At 43.4% G+C, this 18,786-nt stretch overlaps 1 protein-coding gene across 1 annotated transcript in view; it reads left to right on the top strand.

The window, feature by feature from the left end:
• Window positions 1-14,273, top strand: part of nup37 (nucleoporin 37) — a 41,538-nt gene extending 27,265 nt beyond the window's left edge. Inside the window, exons 7-9 of the mRNA XM_073059749.1 lie at window positions 205-255; window positions 6,453-6,546; window positions 13,293-14,273. Coding sequence (XP_072915850.1) covers window positions 205-255; window positions 6,453-6,546; window positions 13,293-13,406 — 259 coding nt within the window. The 3' untranslated portion in view covers window positions 13,407-14,273. The remainder of the gene's footprint in view (window positions 1-204; window positions 256-6,452; window positions 6,547-13,292) is intronic.
• The last annotated feature ends 4,513 nt before the right edge of the window (window positions 14,274-18,786 follow it).

Genomic DNA, 18,786 nt, shown 5'->3' on the forward strand with positions numbered 1-18,786 from the left:
GACTCTTGAGTCAACCTTGCCTCTTCATTTACCACAATTTTCCACAGGAAAAGTGTTATTAATAAAATATTTAGTTGTATTTCTTGTTTTATGAACCACCAGAAAGCTGTCGCCTGTCCTCAACAGCATCATTTTAAGCCTGAAACCTACGTGTGCATCTGTATGTGTTTAATTGTCATGTTAATTTTTGTCTCTTGTCTACAGTTATCCCCAGGAGAAACGACCATCGCATTTAGATGGAGCTCAGAGATTTCGGTAAGACGGAGATTATTTACTAAAATTGCCTTCTTTGGGACAACACAAGGCTGTGACACTTCCCATGCTGCAGGGTGGGGAGGTGACCTCACTGAAACGTTCATGTAGCACAAAGGAATCCCACTGGGTACATATTAATACTAATGACATAGGTAGCAAGAAGGATGAAGAGAGAACATAGGAGTTGAGTATAAAGCTGAAAAGCTGGACCTCCAGGGTAATAATCTCTGAATTGCTCCCTGTGCCACACACCAGTGTGGGTAAGAATAGGATAATTTGGTAGATGAATGTGTGGCAGAAGAATTGGTGCAGGGGTCAGGGTTTCTTATCTGTGGATCATCGGGAGCTGGCCAAAGTTGATTAGAAGGGGACACCAGCAGAGATGATGACAGAACATCAGTGGCTGGAGTTCCTGTTCTGAGCAGAACTCAATGGGCCAAATAGCCTAATTTATGCTTCTATGTCTTATGGGCCAGCTCTTTCCCCAGATCTCTGCAGTTAGACATTAAGACACGTGAGCAGAATTAGACCCATCAAGCCTGCTCTACCATTTCATTGTGGCTGGTTTATTTTCCCTCTTAACCCCTGTCTGTCTGAGAACAGTAACATACGATGCCCTTACTTATCAACTTTCACTTTAAATACAGTCGGCCCTCCCTATCCGCGAGGGATTGGTTCCAAGACCCCTCGAGGATACCAAAAAACCAGGATGCTCAAGTCCCTTATTTAACCTGTTTTAGTGAGGTGGGCTTTAGGACCCAGCAGAACCTCAAACCTTATTTAACCTGTCTCAGAGCGGTGGTCTTTAGGACCCGGTGGAGCTCTGAATCTGCAGTGTTTCTGTTCTCGAAAATAATCACAATCACAATTGAAAATAAAGTGGAAATAATAAAGCAGTCGGAAAGAGGTGAAACGCCATCGGTCATTGGAAAAGTGTTAGGCTACAGTCGGTCAACGATCGGAACAATTTTAAAGGATAAAGTGAGAAAGGCCCTGCCCTGATGAAAGCTACAATTATTACTAAGCAACGCAGTGGTTTAATTATTGAAGTACATATGTTTCTTAAGTGTTTTATATGCATAGAAAGATAAAATATATACTATATACTAAGACAAACGTTTGACTAACTGACACTAAATAATACTGGATGCAGCTGTTCCGACTTACTTAGTAAGAGAACCTCTGATTTTTTCCAATCCTGATCCACAATAACCTACGCACATCCTCATGTATACTTTAAATCATCTCTACATTATTTATAATGCCTAATACAATGTAAATACTATGTAAATAGTTGTTATACTGCATTTTTTAGGGAGTAATGACAAGAAAAAAGTCTGTACATGCTCAAACAACGAGTGCTGGAGAGAGAACTTCCAGGTTTTCCTGATTTGCGGTTGGTTGAATTTGCGTATGCGGAACTCGCGGATAAGGAGGGCCGACTGTATACCCAGTGCCTTGGCCTCCACAGCCGTTTGTGGAATGAATTCCAGATTCGCCACCCTTTGGCTAAAGAATCAACTCCTGCCTGAGCAAGGAACTGGACCTGCTGCAATTTGCCTACTATATACGTTTGTAATAGGCCTACTGTGGATGTAATCGATTGGCTCTCCACATAGCCTTAGACGACCAGGGCAGTAGCAACACCTATGTCAGGTTGCTGTCTAATGATTACAGCTCAGAGTTCAACACTTTCATACCCTCAGTTCTGATCAAAAGCTCCAAAATCTGGGCCTCTACCTCCCCTTGCAACTGGATCCTTGACTTGCTCACCAGGAGACCAGTCAGTGCAGTTTAGAAATAAAATCTCCTCTTCGCTGAATCAACAGTGGCAGACCTCAAAGATGCACTTAGTTCACTGTTCTATTCTCTACACCCACAACTGTGCGGCTGGTTATAGCTCAAACGCCATTTATAAATTTGCCAATGACACAATTACTGTTGGCTGAAATTCAGAGGGTAATGAGGAGTGAGATAGATCAGCTGGTTGAGTGGTGTTGAAACAACGACCTTACACTTAATGTCAGTAAGACCAGGGAATTGATTGTGGACTTCAGGCAGGCGAAATCAAGAGAGTACACACCAGTCCTCATCAAGGGATCAGCAGTGAAAAAGGGTAACCAGTTTCAAGTTCCTGGGTGTTTTTAAAAAAAACTCTGAAGATTTATTCTGGGCCCAACATATTGATGCAATTACAAAGAAGGCACAACAGCAGCTATATTTTATTAGGAGTTTGAGGAGATGTGGTATGTCACCAAAGACTCTTGCAAATTTCTGCAGATGTACCATGGAGAGCATTCTAACTGGTTGCATCACTGTCTGGTATGGGGGGTGGGGGGTGGTGGTGAGGGGTCACTGCAGTGGATCGGGTTAAGTTGCAAACTCAACCAACGCCATCATGGACACTAGTCTCCCCCAGCATCATCTTCAAATGGCAATGTCTCAGAAAGGTGCCATCCATCATTAAGGATCCCTATCTCCCAGGATATGCCCTCTTTTCATTGCTACTATTGAGGAGGAGGAGGAAGTACAGGACTCTGAAGGCACACATTCAAAGTTTCAGGAACACCTACTTCCCCTCTGCCATCAGATTGCTGAATGGACAGTGAACCCATGTACACCTCTTTACTTTTTCCTTTTTTTGCTCTCTTTTTGCACTACATACTTAATTTGATGGTATCTATTTCTTACTGTAGTTTATAGTTTTTATGTATTGCAATGTAGTGCTACCGCAAAGTATTTCATGATTCAGATTCGGAGAAATTCCTTCTCATCTCTGTTTTAAAATGATGGCCACTCTATCTCGGTGTTTTCAATATTCAGTAGGCTGCAATGAAATCCCCCCCCCCCCCCCCCATTCTTCTAAAATACAGCAAGTATTCGAACCATTGAAACAGCCAAGAACAGCCAAGAACCATTGAAACCATCTTTCATTCCTGAGATCATTCCTGTGGATCTCCTCTCCATTGACAACTCATCTTTTCTTAGATAACAGGCCCAAAACTGCTCACTACTCCAAAAGCGGTCTGACCAATATTTAGAGCTTAAACATTACATCCTCGCTTTTATATGTTAGTTTTCTCAAAATGAATGCTAACATCGCATTTGCCTTCCTCACCACTGACTCAACCTGCAAGTTAACCTTGAGGGAATCCTGCACAAGGACTCCAAGTCCCTTTGTACTCTAATTTTTGAATTTTCTCCGTTTAGAAAAAAGTCTATACCTTTATTCCTTCAACCAAAGTGCACGACCATACACTCCGTGACACTGTATTCCATCTGCCACTTCTTTGCCCATTCTCCTAATCTGTCCAAGTCTTTCTGCAGACTCCCTGCTTTCTCAACACTACCTGCCCCTCTGCCTATCTTTGTATCATCTTTAAACTTGGCCACAAAGCCATCAGTTCCATCATATAGATCATCAGCAAGAACGACGAGTCAGCATACAGAGAGGAGGTGCAGCGGCTAACAGACTGGTGCAGAACCAACAACCTGTCTCTTAATGTGAACAAAACAAGAGATGGTTGTTGACTTCAGGAGAGTACGGAGCCACCACTCTGCTGAACATTGACGGTTCCTTCGTTGAGATTGTTAAGAGCACCAAATTTCTTGGTGTTCACTTGGAGAATCTCACCTGGTCCCTCAACACCAGCTCCATAGCCAAGAAAGCCCAGCAGGGTCTCTATTTTCTGCGAAGTCTGAGAAAAGTCCATCTCCCATCCCCCAACATCACCCCATTCTACAGAGGATGTATCGAGAGCATCCTGAGCAGCTGCATCACTACCTGGTTTGGAAATTGCACCATCTCGGATCGCAAGACTCTGCAGCAGATAGTGAGGTCAGCTGAGAAGATCATCCAGGTCTCTCTTCCCGCTATTACAGGCATTTACACCGCACACTGCACCTGCAAAGCTAACAGCATTGTGAAGGACCCCACACACCCCTCACACAAACTCTTCTCCCTCCTGCCATCTGGAAAAAGGTACCGAAGCATTCGGGCTCTCACAACCAGACTGTGCAACAGTTTCTTCCCCCAAGCCATCAGACTCCTCAATACCCAGAGTCTAGACTGACATCTACATCATTTATTATTATATTGTAATTTGTCCTCTACTGTGCCTATTGTCTTGTTTATTAATCATTGTACTGCCCTGCTCTGTTTTGTGCACTTTATGTAGCCCTGTGCAGGTCTGTAGTCTAGTGCAGTTTTTATGTTGTTTTACATAGTCTAGTGTAGTTTTGTGTTGTTTCATATAGCACCAGGGTCCTGGAGGAACATTGTTTCATTTTTACTATGTACTGTACCAGCAGTTTATGGTCAAAATGACAATAAAAGCAACTTGAACTTGATTGACAGATATGTGAAAAGTATTGGAACCAACACTGGCCCAATTTCAGCCACCCCCCCCCCCCCCCCACTTAGAGCAATTAACCGATTTCCTTTTTGGAGACTCCCTTGAGGGACACAGCTGCCAAGTGGTTGGATTGGGATCAAACCCATGGGCCAGTGAAGAACAAACACGAGGAAATCTGCAGATGCTGGAAATTCAAACAACTCACACAAAATGCTGGTGGAACACAGCAGGCCAGGCAGCATCTATAAGGAGAAGCACTGTCGAGGTTTCGGGTCGAGACCCTTCGTGAGGACTAACTGAAGATACTAAGAGATTTGAAAGTAGTGGGGGGAGGGGGAAATGCGAAATGATAGGAGAAGACCGGAGGGGGTGGGATGAAGCTAAGAGCTGGAAATGTGATTGGCGAAAGAGCTGGAGAAGGGAAAGGATCACAGGACGGGAGGCCTCGGGAGAAAGAAGGGGGGAGGAGGGAGCACCAGAGGGAGATGGAGAACAGGCAGAGAGAGAGAAAAAAACAAACAACTAAATATGTCAGGGATGGGGTAAGAAGGGAAGGAGGGGCATTAACGGAAGTTAGAGAAGTCAATGTTCATGTGAAGAATATGTTTTTATCTCCTCATGCAAACTATGGAATTAAATTCAATTAATTGAATAACATTGCAATGAAGTGTTAGTATTGGCGTTTGTATTGTAAAACAACAGGACTATCACTGAAGACTATCTGGTTCCCTTTACTTTTGTCAAATGTACCAAGTTATAGTGAAGAGCTTATTTATTTATTTAGACCCTTCCGAGCCACAAGCCTCGCCGCCCAGCAACCCACTTATTAAACACTAACCTAATATAGGGCAATTTACTATGACTATTTAACCTACTAAGCTGTATGTCTTTGGACTGTGGGAGGAAACCAGAGCAACCAAAGTAAACTCCTTACAGATGGCGCCAGAATTGAACTCCAATCTCTGGAATGCTGCAAGCTGTATTCGCTACACTACTGTAGCGTATTTGCACACTGTTTATACCGAGCAGGTCAATACACAGTGCATTGAGGTAAAACAGTAACAGAATGCAGAATAAAGTGTAATAGCTACAGAGAAAGTGCAGAGCAGGTAAATGATAAAATTCAAAGTTATAAGAAGATAGATTGTGAGCCAAGAGTCTACCTTTTCATACAAGAGGTTGTTCAAGAGTCTGATAAGTGGGGTAGAAACTGTTCTTGAGCCTGGTGGAATGTGCTTTCAGGCTTTGGTATCTTCTGCCTGATGGGTGGGTGAAGTCTTTGATTATACTGGCTGCTTTACCAAGGCAGAGAGAAGTATAGACAGAGGCCATGGAGAGAGGCTGGTTCCCGAAATGTGCTGAGCTTTGTCGACAACTCTATGCAGTGCCTTGTGGTCACTGGCAGGGCAGTTGCTGTGCCAAGTCGTCATGCGTCTGGATAGGATGCTGTCTATGGTGCATCAATAAAAATCGGTAAGGGTCGATGGGGACATGCCAAATTTCTTCAAGTTCAATTTTATTGTCATTTAATTGTATATCTGTATACCACCAAACAAAACAATGTTCCTCCAGACTAAGTGCACAACATAGTACATATTACCACAAATAGAAAAGTAATTAATAATTTGATTGCTTAAATTATTATTTAAATTAGTAATTTAGCTTCCTGAGGAAGTAGAGGCATTGGCCCTGACATCAACCTGACTGAATCAGGACAGGCTATCGGTAATTTCTATTTGAATTACATGTTTTGACTTGGGCGTTAGTTGCAATAGAAATTAAAAACTGGTTTACAGAATGCTTCTTTTATCTGATTGTGTTTGTTCTGTTCTGGTTTCCCAGGTGGTCAAAAACCAATGAAAATCTTTTTGCAACAATTGGCTACCCTGGCAAGATGGACAGTCAACTCCTTGTGCACCATTTAGGTCATCCACAGGTAGGTTTGAATTTCCAAGGTTAAAACTTGTTGTCAGTTCTAGACACCAAAGAAGGAAAAAATTTTAGCAGTGTGGATGAAGAAAGGGATCTTGGTGTCCAAGTCCATAGTTCCCTTAAAGTTCTAATAGGGTGGTTGAAACCATTAGAAAATGGAGCAGATGTAGGCCATTCAGCCCATCAAGTCTGCTCTGCCATTCCATCATGGCTGATTTGTTTTCCTTCTCCCCCTAACCTTTAACAATCTTACTAATCAAGAACCTATCAATCTCTGTTTTAAATATACCTATTGACTTGGCCTCCACAGCCATCCATGGCAATGGCTTTCACAAATTCACCACCCTATAGCAAAACTAAACAGAAGACATGAGTGCAAGTTGAGGGTGAGAGAGTCCAGAATTGAATCAGGTTTATGACTAGTAGATGTCTTGAAATTTGTTGTTTTGTGGCAGCAGAACATTGCAATACATAATAAAACCTGTAAATTACAGTAAAGGTATATATCGTCATCATTATGTGCCGTGTCGTGTGACGTCAGCGATCATGACCATGATTGTTCTTGGCAAATTCTTCTACAGAATGGCAGTGGTTTGCCATTGTCTTCTGGGCAGTGCCTTTACAAGATATGCCACCCCAGCCATTATCATTGCTCTTCAGAGATTGTCTGCCTGGCGTCAGTGGTCACATACCAGGATTGTGTGATCTGCACCAACTGTTCATACAACCATCCACCACCTGCTCCCGTGGCTTCACATGTCCCTGACTGGGGGGGCTAAGCAGGTGCTGCACCTTGCCCAAGAGTAACTTGCAGGCTAGAGGAGGGAAGGAGTGCCTTTCACCTCCTTTGGTAGAGATGTATTTCCACCCTGTTACGTACCCCGTAACTGGGTGTCTGACCAGCAGAGAAAGAAGAATCCGTTGGAGTCTGGTGGTACCAAACTAAAGGTGTTTATTAGTAAACTACACAGTACAATATCAAAAATGCAAATATACATATAAAACAAGTTAGCAGTAATAAACCTAAAAGAATAGGAATAATAATAATCAATAATAAACAAGCTCTATCGATGTCTAGGGGCAAATGAATTGTCACAGGAAAGTATAGAGTTCAGTTCATAAATGCTGAAGTAGTTATGGTTGTTGTATTGAAATCGTTGGAGAGAGAGAGAGCGAGCGAGATGTAACAGCAACAGCTGCGGCAGGCAAACCTTTTGTGGCTTTCTTAATCTGTCGTGTCGTTGTGGCCATTCAGTTATGACCCCTCTGGTCTTCAGCTAGTCCGTTCTTCTGTGGTGGACTCGTCACTCTGGCATGAGTGGACACACACACACACACACACACACACACACACACACACACACACACACACACACACACACACACACACACCACACACACCACACACACCACACACCACACACACACACACACACACACACACACACACACACACACACACACACACACACACACACACACACACACACACACACACACACACGTCCCCACCGGCCCTGCTGTAACACTGTGAGCTTTACTGACCGATCTCCTGGTTCGGTCTTTGAAGCCCCCACCTTTCTGTGGGTTCCCAACACTCAGTCAGTGTCCACTAGTGTGTCTGAAGGGTGTCTCTCCAGACCTGTCTTTTATCTCCACTCACGGGGTCTCAGCTATCCATCAACTCTGAATGACCATGTCCATCAAGTTAACGAGCAAAGTAAAGTCCTTGTAGTGGAAGGTAAATCATCCAGGAAGAGTCAAAATACAGTAAATCAACAGTCTCTCTCCCCCTCTTATCTGTAGCAGATGTTATTGCCTGTGTTTCATCTCTCTCTCTCATGAGCAGCATAGCAACAGCAATAGTTCGTAGTTCTCAGGAGGGGGGTTGGGAATGGTTAACTCTGCACCCCATTGACCATCAGGTCTGTTCATCACTCATAACACTCCCATCCTTCTGGGAATTTTCACCAGAGTGAAAATTAACTAATAAAGCATATTACTGAATTACAGAGTTTAACAAAATACAGAAGTGGTCTTAACTACAAGAATAATACAGATACACTTTCAAATTAACATCTAGATAAACAATCAGCAATTACATTGTCACTCCCCTTTACATGTTGTATTTTAATATCGAATTCCTGTAACAACAGACTCCATCTTAATAACCTCCTATTTTTATTTTTCATGTTAGCCAAAAATACCAATGGGTTGTGTTCTTAGCTTAGGTGTATATTACAAAGTGTGAACCAATACATGTGTGATCATAATGTAGTACATTACAGAAATTTGTGCAAATACTAATCTCTATTTTACTTTTAAGCTTAACATTCAGTCCATCTTCCATGGTGTTGTCTTTATCTTTCACAAGCTTTGTCCAAAAAAAATCAAATTCCCGCAAAACCAGATCCTGTTATTCAAAGTGGCATTTGGTCAACCTTTGCATCTTTTCCGCTTAACCCTCACGTGGTTAGCTTGCTCACCAGCTTGGAATAGGCCTTCACATACTCCTTTCAAAGGAGCTATCCTATCACCAATTTTTTCCAAACTAAGCCCATTTGCTGAACTTCCAAACCACTCATTAATTTTAAGCAGGTCATTAATTTTATCTTCAGGATCTTTAATTCTGTTAGTTTCCAGTTTAACATCGGCAGGTGATCCCTCTTGGTCAAAACAACACTTTAAGTTCTGCCTCTCCAACTCACATACTTGAACAACAAGTTGTTTATCCTTAAATTCCAAAACAAACTGTAATTGACTCACAGGCACCTTGTTAACATGCCATGTTCCTTCAGCATGGTCAAGGCTTCTAAAATCAATCCAGACTTTAAATTTACTTTATTCAAAAGTTTAGTAACACTTTTCCCCTCAATATCTTCAATAACATCCATCTCACCAGCTTTCATCTCCTCACTAACTTTTAACACAAGTGACTGAGAATTCTCACTTTCTCCCAGTGCCAAGGTTAACCCTGAAAGGTTAACCACTGAACCAAGTCTATCTGACCCAAAAGGACTACATTCCTTTTCAACTAAATCAGATACCTCAGACTTTTTCTGAGCTTCCACACAAGGTTCAGTATCCTGTGACTCCACATCCTTCACATCCTGAACACAAGCAAACGGGACATCTGCCTCTTCTAGGCTTTCAATACCAGTCCCCTTTTCAAATTCCAAGTTCCCCTGATCCTCCCAGTTACTCTCTGGGCAACTCCCATCTGGAGTAAACTCAACCTTGCGGGTTAAAACAACCTTGTCTGCTAACCCAGCAGACTCCCTCAAGGTAGCGGCATCCTTTTCATCTAGGACTACCCTTACATCATCGGGAACACACTTAACTTCTTCAACTGAAAACAGCTCTGTCAAGCCAGACAGATCATCCGTGTCCAACCCTGGACCTTCTAACTGCCCCATCTGTTTCTCATCTTTACTCTGTGCCTCCATAACCTCCTTCCTCACTCCCAAGTGTCCACCTAGGGGTATCTTATGAACCAGGTTCAAAATTTTGTTCCTTGACAACACTAAATCTGCTTCGTCTCCCTTACTTTCCTTAGCTCCACTATCCTCTGTTTTACCATCCTCTAACCCCTCTTGGTACAGGGCTGGTAAAAATGTCTTTGCTAAATCAACACTGGACTCATTTAAACTGGCTCCTGTCTCAGCCGCCTTTCGAGACATGCTGCGAGTTACTGCACATGCTGGATAAATCTTGGACTCTATGGGCGGGTCCTCAGCACTCACAGGCTTGCTTGTCAACTTCACTGCTGAATACACATCCCAGCTGCCAGATCGTTACCAAGTAGGACATCCACGCTGTCCAACGGTAGTTTCGACCGCACCCCTATTTCGACTGGTCCAGATACCAGGTCACATTTCAGAAACATCCTGTGCAAAGGTACGGCCTCGGTCCCTTTTCCGATACCTCATAACACAACCTCCCCAGTCTCAGTCTCAGGACTGAGGTCTAACATCTTCCTTAGAATCAATGACTGATCAGCCCCAGTATCTCTCCAGATCCGCACTGGAACTGGGGTTTCTCCTTCCTTCACAGACACTGTCCCTTCCGAGATAAACTTCTCACGCCCCTCTTGTGCTCTATCTACCTTTGCCTTCCTCATCGATCTTTTGACCGACTCAATGCAACCAGTCGGGACTTCCGTTTTCCCTTTTCCTGTCTCCTTCGGAGCAAAGCACTTAGATGCTATATGACCAGCTTTCCCACAATTATAACACATAAAGTTGGGAACCTTCCTGCCTGCCTGCTTTTCCTCCTCCTTACCTTTTCCACTAGCTCCCGGCTTATTCTCTGCCTTGGCCAGTGGGCTTTCTCTGCCATCCCTACTGCCTTTCTGGTAGCTCTTATTTAGGGAAAACTTTGTTTTGTGGGTTAAGGCATACTCGTCTGCTAATTTGGCAGTCACAGACAGAGTCACTGTCTCCTTCTCATCCAAGTACATCTTCATACTCTCAGGGATACAACCTTTGAACTGCTCCATCAGTATTAACTGTAATAGTTTATCATAATCTCCAACGACCCCTTTTGAGGCGCACCAACGCTCACAACACATTTGCATCTCACGGGAAAACTCTACATACGTGTGGTTCCACGGCTTTCTCAAGTTCCGGAACTTCTGCCAGTATGCCTCTGGCACCAACTCGTAACTCCTCAATACAGCCCTTTTTTACTTCCTCGTAATCCTTAGACTCATCCATAGACAATGCCGAATACGCTTGTTGAGCCTTCCCCCTAAGTATGCTCTGTAACAGAACAGCCCATTTCCCCTTGGGCCAGTTCGGATTCACAGCCACTTTCTCAAAATGAAGGAAGAACTTATCGACATCCATCTCCTCGAATGGAGGTACTAACTGGATCTCCTGACCAATCTTGAACCCCTCATTTGGGTTTGCTGCCCGGTCTCTTCCCTGCGATGCCTTCAACCTCTCCATTTCCAGCGCAAACTGCCTCTCTTTCTCTCTGTCCTCCCTCTGCCTATCAGCTTCTTCCCTCTGCCTTGCAGCCTCTATCTCCTTTATCTGGAGTATCTGGAGCTTATGCTCCCTTTCCTCCTTCTCCACAGCCAACCTTAATCTTTCTATCTGTATCTGAAGCTCACCCTCAATTGGTTTTTTCTCAGGGAACAGGTCCAATACATCCGACGTGAACACACCCTCGGATACGTAATGCACAGCTATTGCTCTCTGTATATCCAACTTGCTCATCGCCGATTTCACCGCCGAGAGATTTAATCGTTTTGCAACGCTCACCAATTCCGCCTTCCTGGCATCCTCTAATGCCCCCGAAGTTGCGTCTTTTAAAAATTTGTCAATTTCCATCTCTGATGGTTTCCTGTCTGATTATCCACACAACCAGATCAGATAAGGGACTTTTACCCCGATTCACTGGCCCCCTAATTTGGTAATCAAATCCCGGATGAGCCCCCAATTTGTAATGTACCCCGTAACTGGGTGTCTGACCAGCAGAGAAAGAAGAATCCATTGGAGTCTGGTGGTACCAAACTAAAGGTGTTTATTAGTAAACTACACAATACAATATCAAAAATGCAAATATACATATAAAACAAGTTAGCAGTAATAAACCTAAAAGTGTAGGAATAATAATAATCAATAATAAACAAGCCCTATTGACCTCTAGGGGTAAATGAATTGTCATAGGAAAGTATAGAGTTCAGTTCATAAATGCTGAAGTAGTTATGGTTGTTGTATTGAAATCGTTGGAGAGAGAGAGAGAGCGAGCGAGATATAACAGCAACAGCTGCAGCAGGCAAACCTTTTGTGGCTTTCTTCATCCGTCGTGTCGTTGTGGCCATTCAGTTATGACCCCTCTGGTCTTCAGCTAGACCGATCTTCTGTGGTGGACTTGTCACTCTGGCATGAGTGGACACACACACAAGTCCCCACCGGCCCTGCTGTAACACTGTGAGCTTTACTGACCGATCTCCTGGTTCGGTCTCTGAAGCCCCCACCTTTCTGTGGGTTCCCAACACTGTCAGTGTCCACTGGTGTGTCTAAAGGGTGTCTCTCCAGACCTGTCTTTTATCCCCACTCATGGGGTCTCATCAACTCTGAATGACCATGTCCATCAAATCAGGCCACTCCTGCTATCTCCTGAGGAATGTTAACGAGCAAAGTAAAGTCCTTGTAGTGGAAGGTAAATAATCCAGGAAGAGTCAAAATACAGTAAATCAACAGTCTCTCTCCCCCTCTTATCTGTAGCAGATGTTCTTGCCTGTGTTTCATCTCTCTCTCTCATGAGCAGCATAGCAACAGCAATAGTTCATAGTTCTTAGGAGGGGGGTTGGGAATGGTTAACTCTGCACCCCATTGACCATCAGGTCTGTTCATCACTCATAACACCTGCCACCCAGTGCAAAGAGAAAGCAAAAATAAGTAGTGAGGTAGTGTTCATGGGTTCATTATCCATTCAGAAATCTGATGGTGGAATGGAAGAAGCTGTTCCTGAAATTGAGTGTGTATTTCCAGGCTCCTGTATCTCCTCCTCGATGGTAGCAATGAGAAGAGGGCATGCATGGCCTGGGTGTTGGGCTCCTTAATGAAGGATGTCGCCTTTTTGAGGCATCACCTTTTAAAGGTGTCCTCGATACTAGGGATGCTAGTGGCCATGATGGAGCTCTCTGAGATAAAAGTAATATTGTAACCTGCGTTAGGGTAGGAGATCAGCAGGATTAGCGTAGCAATCCAGTTAACAAACTCTCTCTCCTCTTGGCAGGCGATCCTAGTCGGCTCTGCCCCTGTTGCTTCAGGAATAAGCTGGCATCGGACACTCCCATTATGTGCCATCGGCGGAGATCGGAAAGTTTTATTTTGGATGACGGAAATGTAGAGAAGATCCTTTTTGTCTGTTCATTCACACTGTGGAACATTTTAAATGTGAGCTTTGTTGCTGTGCAGGGAGCTGGTACAGTCTCGGTACCAAAGCACCTCATCTGCTCCATTCGAGAAGGCCTCAATTTGAAACATTAAAGTTCTTGTTTTTTGTGAATCTCACATTGGCACACAACTTACCTTTATGCCACACCTTTAACATTAATGAAGCAGCCCATGGTGTTCATGCAGACCAATGAGACAAAGAGGCAGATGATGTAAACACAAGAGCTCAGAATCAGGTTTATTATCACCAGCATGTGATGTGAAATTTCTTAACTTAGCAGCAGCAGCACAATGCAATACATAATCTAGCAGAGAGAAAAATAATAATAAATAAAAAGTAAATCAATTACATAATTTGAATAGGTTTTAAAAAAAGTGCAAAAACAGAAGTACTGTATGTTGAAAAGAAGTGAGGTAGTGTCCAAAGATTTAATGTCCATTTAGGATGGTGGAGGGGAAGATGCTGTTCCTGAATCACTGAGTATGTGCCTTCAGGCTTCTGTATCTCCTACCTGATGGTAACAGTGAGAAAAGGGCATGCCCTGGGTGCTGGGGGTCCTTAATAATAGATGCTGCCTTTCTGAGACACCGCTCCCTGAAGATGTCCTGGGTACTTTGTAGGCTAGTGCCCAAGATGGAGCTGACTGGATTTACAACTTTCTGCAGCTTCTTTTGGTCCTGTGCAGTAGCCTCTCCATACCAGACAGTGGTGCAGCCTATCAGAATGCTCTCCACAGTACAACTATAGAAGTTTTTGAGTGTATTTGTTGACATGCTAAATCTCTTCAAACTCTTAATAAAGTATAGCCATTGTCTTGTCTTCTTTATAACTACATCGATATGTTGGGACCAGATTAGATCCCTAGAGGTTTTAACACCCAGGAACTAGAAGCTGCTCACTCTCTCCACTTCCAATCCTCATAGAGGGATCCAGGTTGTTGCTGAGGCACCATTCCACTGGTTGGCATATCTCACTCCTGTACGCCCTCTCATCACCACCTGAGATTCTACCAACAATGGTTGTATCATCAGCAAATCTATAGATGGTATTTGAGCTATGCCTAGCCACACAGTCATGGGCATAGAGAGAGTAGAGCAGTGGGGCTAAGCACACACCCCTGAGGTGCGTCAGTGTTGATTGTCAGTGAGGGGGATATGTTATCACCAATTTGCACAGACTGGTCTTCTGGTTAGGAAGTCCAGGATCCAATTACAGGGGGAGGTACAGAGGCCCAGGTTCTGCAACTTCTCAATTAGGATTGTGGGAATGATGGTATTAAATGCTGAGCTATAGTTGAACAGCATCCTGACATGGGTATTCGTGTAGATTGTGCAGATGCTGGAAGTCCAGAGCTAAATCCACACACAAAATACTGGAGGAACTCAGCAGGTCAAGCAGCATCAATGGAGGGGAATTAACAGTAGCTATTTCGGGATGAGACTCTTCATCAGGTAATGCCCATGACTGTGGTCCGACTCCTCACTTCTAACCTGATTCTGTGAATTCTGCCTAATCCCATTGATCCACATCTAGATCACAGCCCTCTAAACCCATCCTTGTACCTATCCAAATTTCCCTTATATGTTGCAGTCAAACCCACATCCACCACTGACAATGGCAGCTCATTCCACACTCTCACCACCCCTTAAACCCCTTAATGAAGAAGTTCCCCTTAAACATTTCACCTTTCACCCTTAACCTATGACCTCTAGTTTTTGTCTCACCCAACCTCAGTGGAAAAAGCCTGTTTGCATTTACCCTATCTCAGTCATTTTCTGCATGTTGTTCTGGATAGGGAGTTGTCTGCCATTCCTGCTGGGATCCCTACAGCGAATTCAGGAGGAGCTTTATCTCGAGTGTGCCAAGAATGTGGAACATACTCTCCCAGGGTGTGTTTACCATGCACAGTGCAGAGGAAGCTGACGAACACTGTCAGAGAAAATGGTGATGGGGGCAGTGAGCAAAAGCCTGGACAGTATGGAGCCCATATAAAACCCATGCTACTTCTCTAATGAGCATCGCCCTGTTGTGCAATGGCTTAAGAGCTCCTCAGGTGACGAGAACCACGAGGTCTGGAGTTTCTCCTGGTAGGATCAGTCATAGCTGCGAGATCAGACAAAGAGTGATCTGACCAAGACTGCATCGGTGGAGTTGGCAACATCACACTGGCAGTGAAGGCCAGTTTTGCACTCCATACCACTGGACCCTGACCCCAACCTGTCAAGGACCTCGTGGAGCCTGCCCACATCAAACAAAGTCACTCACAGGGGATCTCTGTTAAGCGATTAATCCTTTGGGAGAACATCATACTTGTCTCAACTATCTCAACATTTCTCTGTGTTATAATGTCACTGAGGTCAAAGCACATTAAATGGCATTGTCTCAAGTCAAATCAGTGTTTAAATGAAATGTGTCCCAATGAAGGGTCTCGACCAAAAACATTGACTTTATATTCCTTTCCATAGATGTTGCCTGGCCTGCTGAATTCCTCCAGCATTTTATGTTGCTTCAAGAGAAAGATTGTTAATGTGAATCCAAGAATGACTTAAGAACTAGAGTTGAATGTAGATCATTATAGTGTGTACAGACCCTTTGGCCCATGATATTGTGCTGATCTTTTAACCTACTGTAAGATCAATCTAACCCTTCCCACCCAAATGGCCCTTCATTTTTCTTCATCCTTGTGCCTAAATGTCCTTAATATATCTGCCTCTAACACCACTCCAACAGTGAGTTCCACGTACGCACCACTCTCTCTGACAAAAAAACTACCTCTAACATTCCCCCCACCCCATACTTTCCTCCAATCACCTTAAATTATGTCCCTAGTATTTGCCATTTTCTCCTTGCAGAAAAAGTCTCTGCTTGTCCACTGTATCTATGCCTTTTATCATCTAGTGCACATCTTAACAAGTCACTCCTCATCCTCTTTTTACTCCAAAGAGGAAATTCTTAGCTCACTTAGCCTATCCTCATAGGACATGCTCTCTAATTCAGGCAGCATCATCCAGGTAAATCTCTGCACCTTCTCTAAAGTTTCCACATACTTATAATAAGGTGGCCAGAACTGAACACAATACTCCAAGTGTGTCTAAGCAGGATTTTACAGATCTGCAACATTACTTAGCAATTCTTCAACTCAATCATCTGAATAATGGTGGCCAACGTACTATGTGCCTTCTATAAAGTTGTGCAGCAATTTTGAGGGATGTTTGGACATGGACCCTAAGATCCCTTTGTTCTCCACATTACCATTAACCCTGTACTCTACCTTCGAGTAGAGTTGTTGAGATGTGCACAAGTTAGGTAAGGGGCAGGTACAGTGAAAAACTTGATTCACTGGTACAGACAACACAGAATATATCAGAATCAGGTTTATACAGTTTAATATGTGGCTAATGAGTTGGTGTAGGAGGGAAGGTATAAGATTTTTGGAACAATGGGCTCTCTTTCAGGGAAGGTGGGATCTGTACAGAAAGAATAGTTTGCACCTGAACTGAAGGGGGACTAATATCCTAGCGGGAAAGTTTGTTAATGCTGCACAGTGAGGTTTAAACTAGAGTTGCAGGTGGATGGGAACCAGAGTGCCAGAACAGTTAGTGGAGAGGTTGTGGAGGCTGATGTCAATAAGACCTCAGATAAAGTTAGGAATCAAAAGGTTGAGCATGGCGATGACTAGTGTCCTAAGGATGAGGCCTACAAATTACAATGGGAGACAGAAAAAGCATGCCAAAAAGGCAATACTACAATTGTCATGGGGCATTTCAATATGCAGGTACAGTAGTTTGGGAAAATCAGGTTGGTGCTGGATACTGGTGTGGGGGGGGGGGGGGCGATTTCTAGAGTGTCTGCAAGATAGTGTTTTAGAGCAGCTCGTGGTTGAGCCCACTAGAGGATCAAGATTTCTGAATTGGGTGTTGTGCAATTAATCAGAATTGATTAGAGAGCTTAAGGTAAAAAATAAACTCTTAGTGGCAAGTGAGAGTAAGCGTTCGGCACGGACTAGAGGGGCCGAGATGCCTGTTTCCGTGCTGTAATTGTTATATATGATTATAATATGATCGATTTCATGCTGAAATTTGAGAAGAAGCTAAAGTCAGCTGTATCTGTATTACAGTGGAGTAAAGGGAATTACAGAGACATGGGAGAGAAGTTGGCCAGAACTGATTGGAAAAGAACACTGGCAGGGATGACAGCAGAGCAGCAATGGCTGGAATATCTTGAAGCAATTCGGAAGGCACAGGATATATACATCCCAAAGAGGAAGAAGTATTCTAAAGGAAAGATGACCATCGTAGCTAACAAGCAAAGTAAAAGCCAAAGAGAGGGCATATAATGGAGCAAAAACTAGTGGGAAGTTAGAGGATTGGAAAGCTTTTAGAAACTAACAGAAGGCAACTAAAAAAGTCATTAAGGTAAAGATGGAATATGGAAGTAAGCTAACCAATAATATTTAAGAAGATACCAAAAGTTTCTTCAGATACATACAGTGTAAAAGAGAGGTGAGAATGGGTATCGGACCACTACAAAACAATGCTGGAGGGGTAGTAATGGGGGTCAACAAAATGGCCGATGAACTAAATAAGTATTTTACATCAGTCTTCACTGTGGAAGACACTAGCAGTGTGGTGGTGAAGTTGCCATTACTAGAGAGAAGGTTCTTGGGAAACTGAAAGATCTGAAGGTAGAGAAGTCACCTGGACCAGATGGTGTACACCCCAGAGTTCTGAAAGAGGTGGCTGAAGAGATCGTGGAGGCTTTAGTAATGATCAAGAATCATTAGATTCTAAAATGGTTCTGGAGACTGAAAAATTCAAAATGTCACTCCCTGCTTCAAGAAAGGAGAGAGGCAGAAGAGAGGAAACTATAGGCTAGTTAGTCTGACCCCAGTAGTTGAGAAGATGTTGGAGTTGATTACTAAGGATGAGGTCTCAGAGTATTGGGTGATACATGGTAAAATAGGCCGTAGTCAGCATAATTTCTTCAAGGGAAATCTTGCCTGACAAATCTGTTGGAATTCTTTGAAGAAATAACAAGCAGTATAGACAAATGAGAATTGGTTGATGTTGTGTTCTTGGATTTTCAGAAGGCCTTTGACAAGGTGCCACACGTGAGGCTGCTTAACAAACTATGAGCCCATGGTATTACAGGAATGACTCTAGCATGGATAAAGCAATGGCAGATTGGCAGGAGGCAAAGAGTTGGAATAAAGGCAGCCTTTTCTGGCTGGCTGCTGGTGACTAGTGGTGTTCCACAGGGGTTTGTGTTGGGAGTGATTCTTTACAATGGCTTTGTTGTAAAGTTTGCAGACAATATGAAGATAGTGAAGGGG

This window comes from Hemitrygon akajei, chromosome 10 (assembly GCF_048418815.1).
Source record: "Hemitrygon akajei chromosome 10, sHemAka1.3, whole genome shotgun sequence".
Lineage (NCBI taxonomy): Eukaryota > Metazoa > Chordata > Chondrichthyes > Myliobatiformes > Dasyatidae > Hemitrygon > Hemitrygon akajei.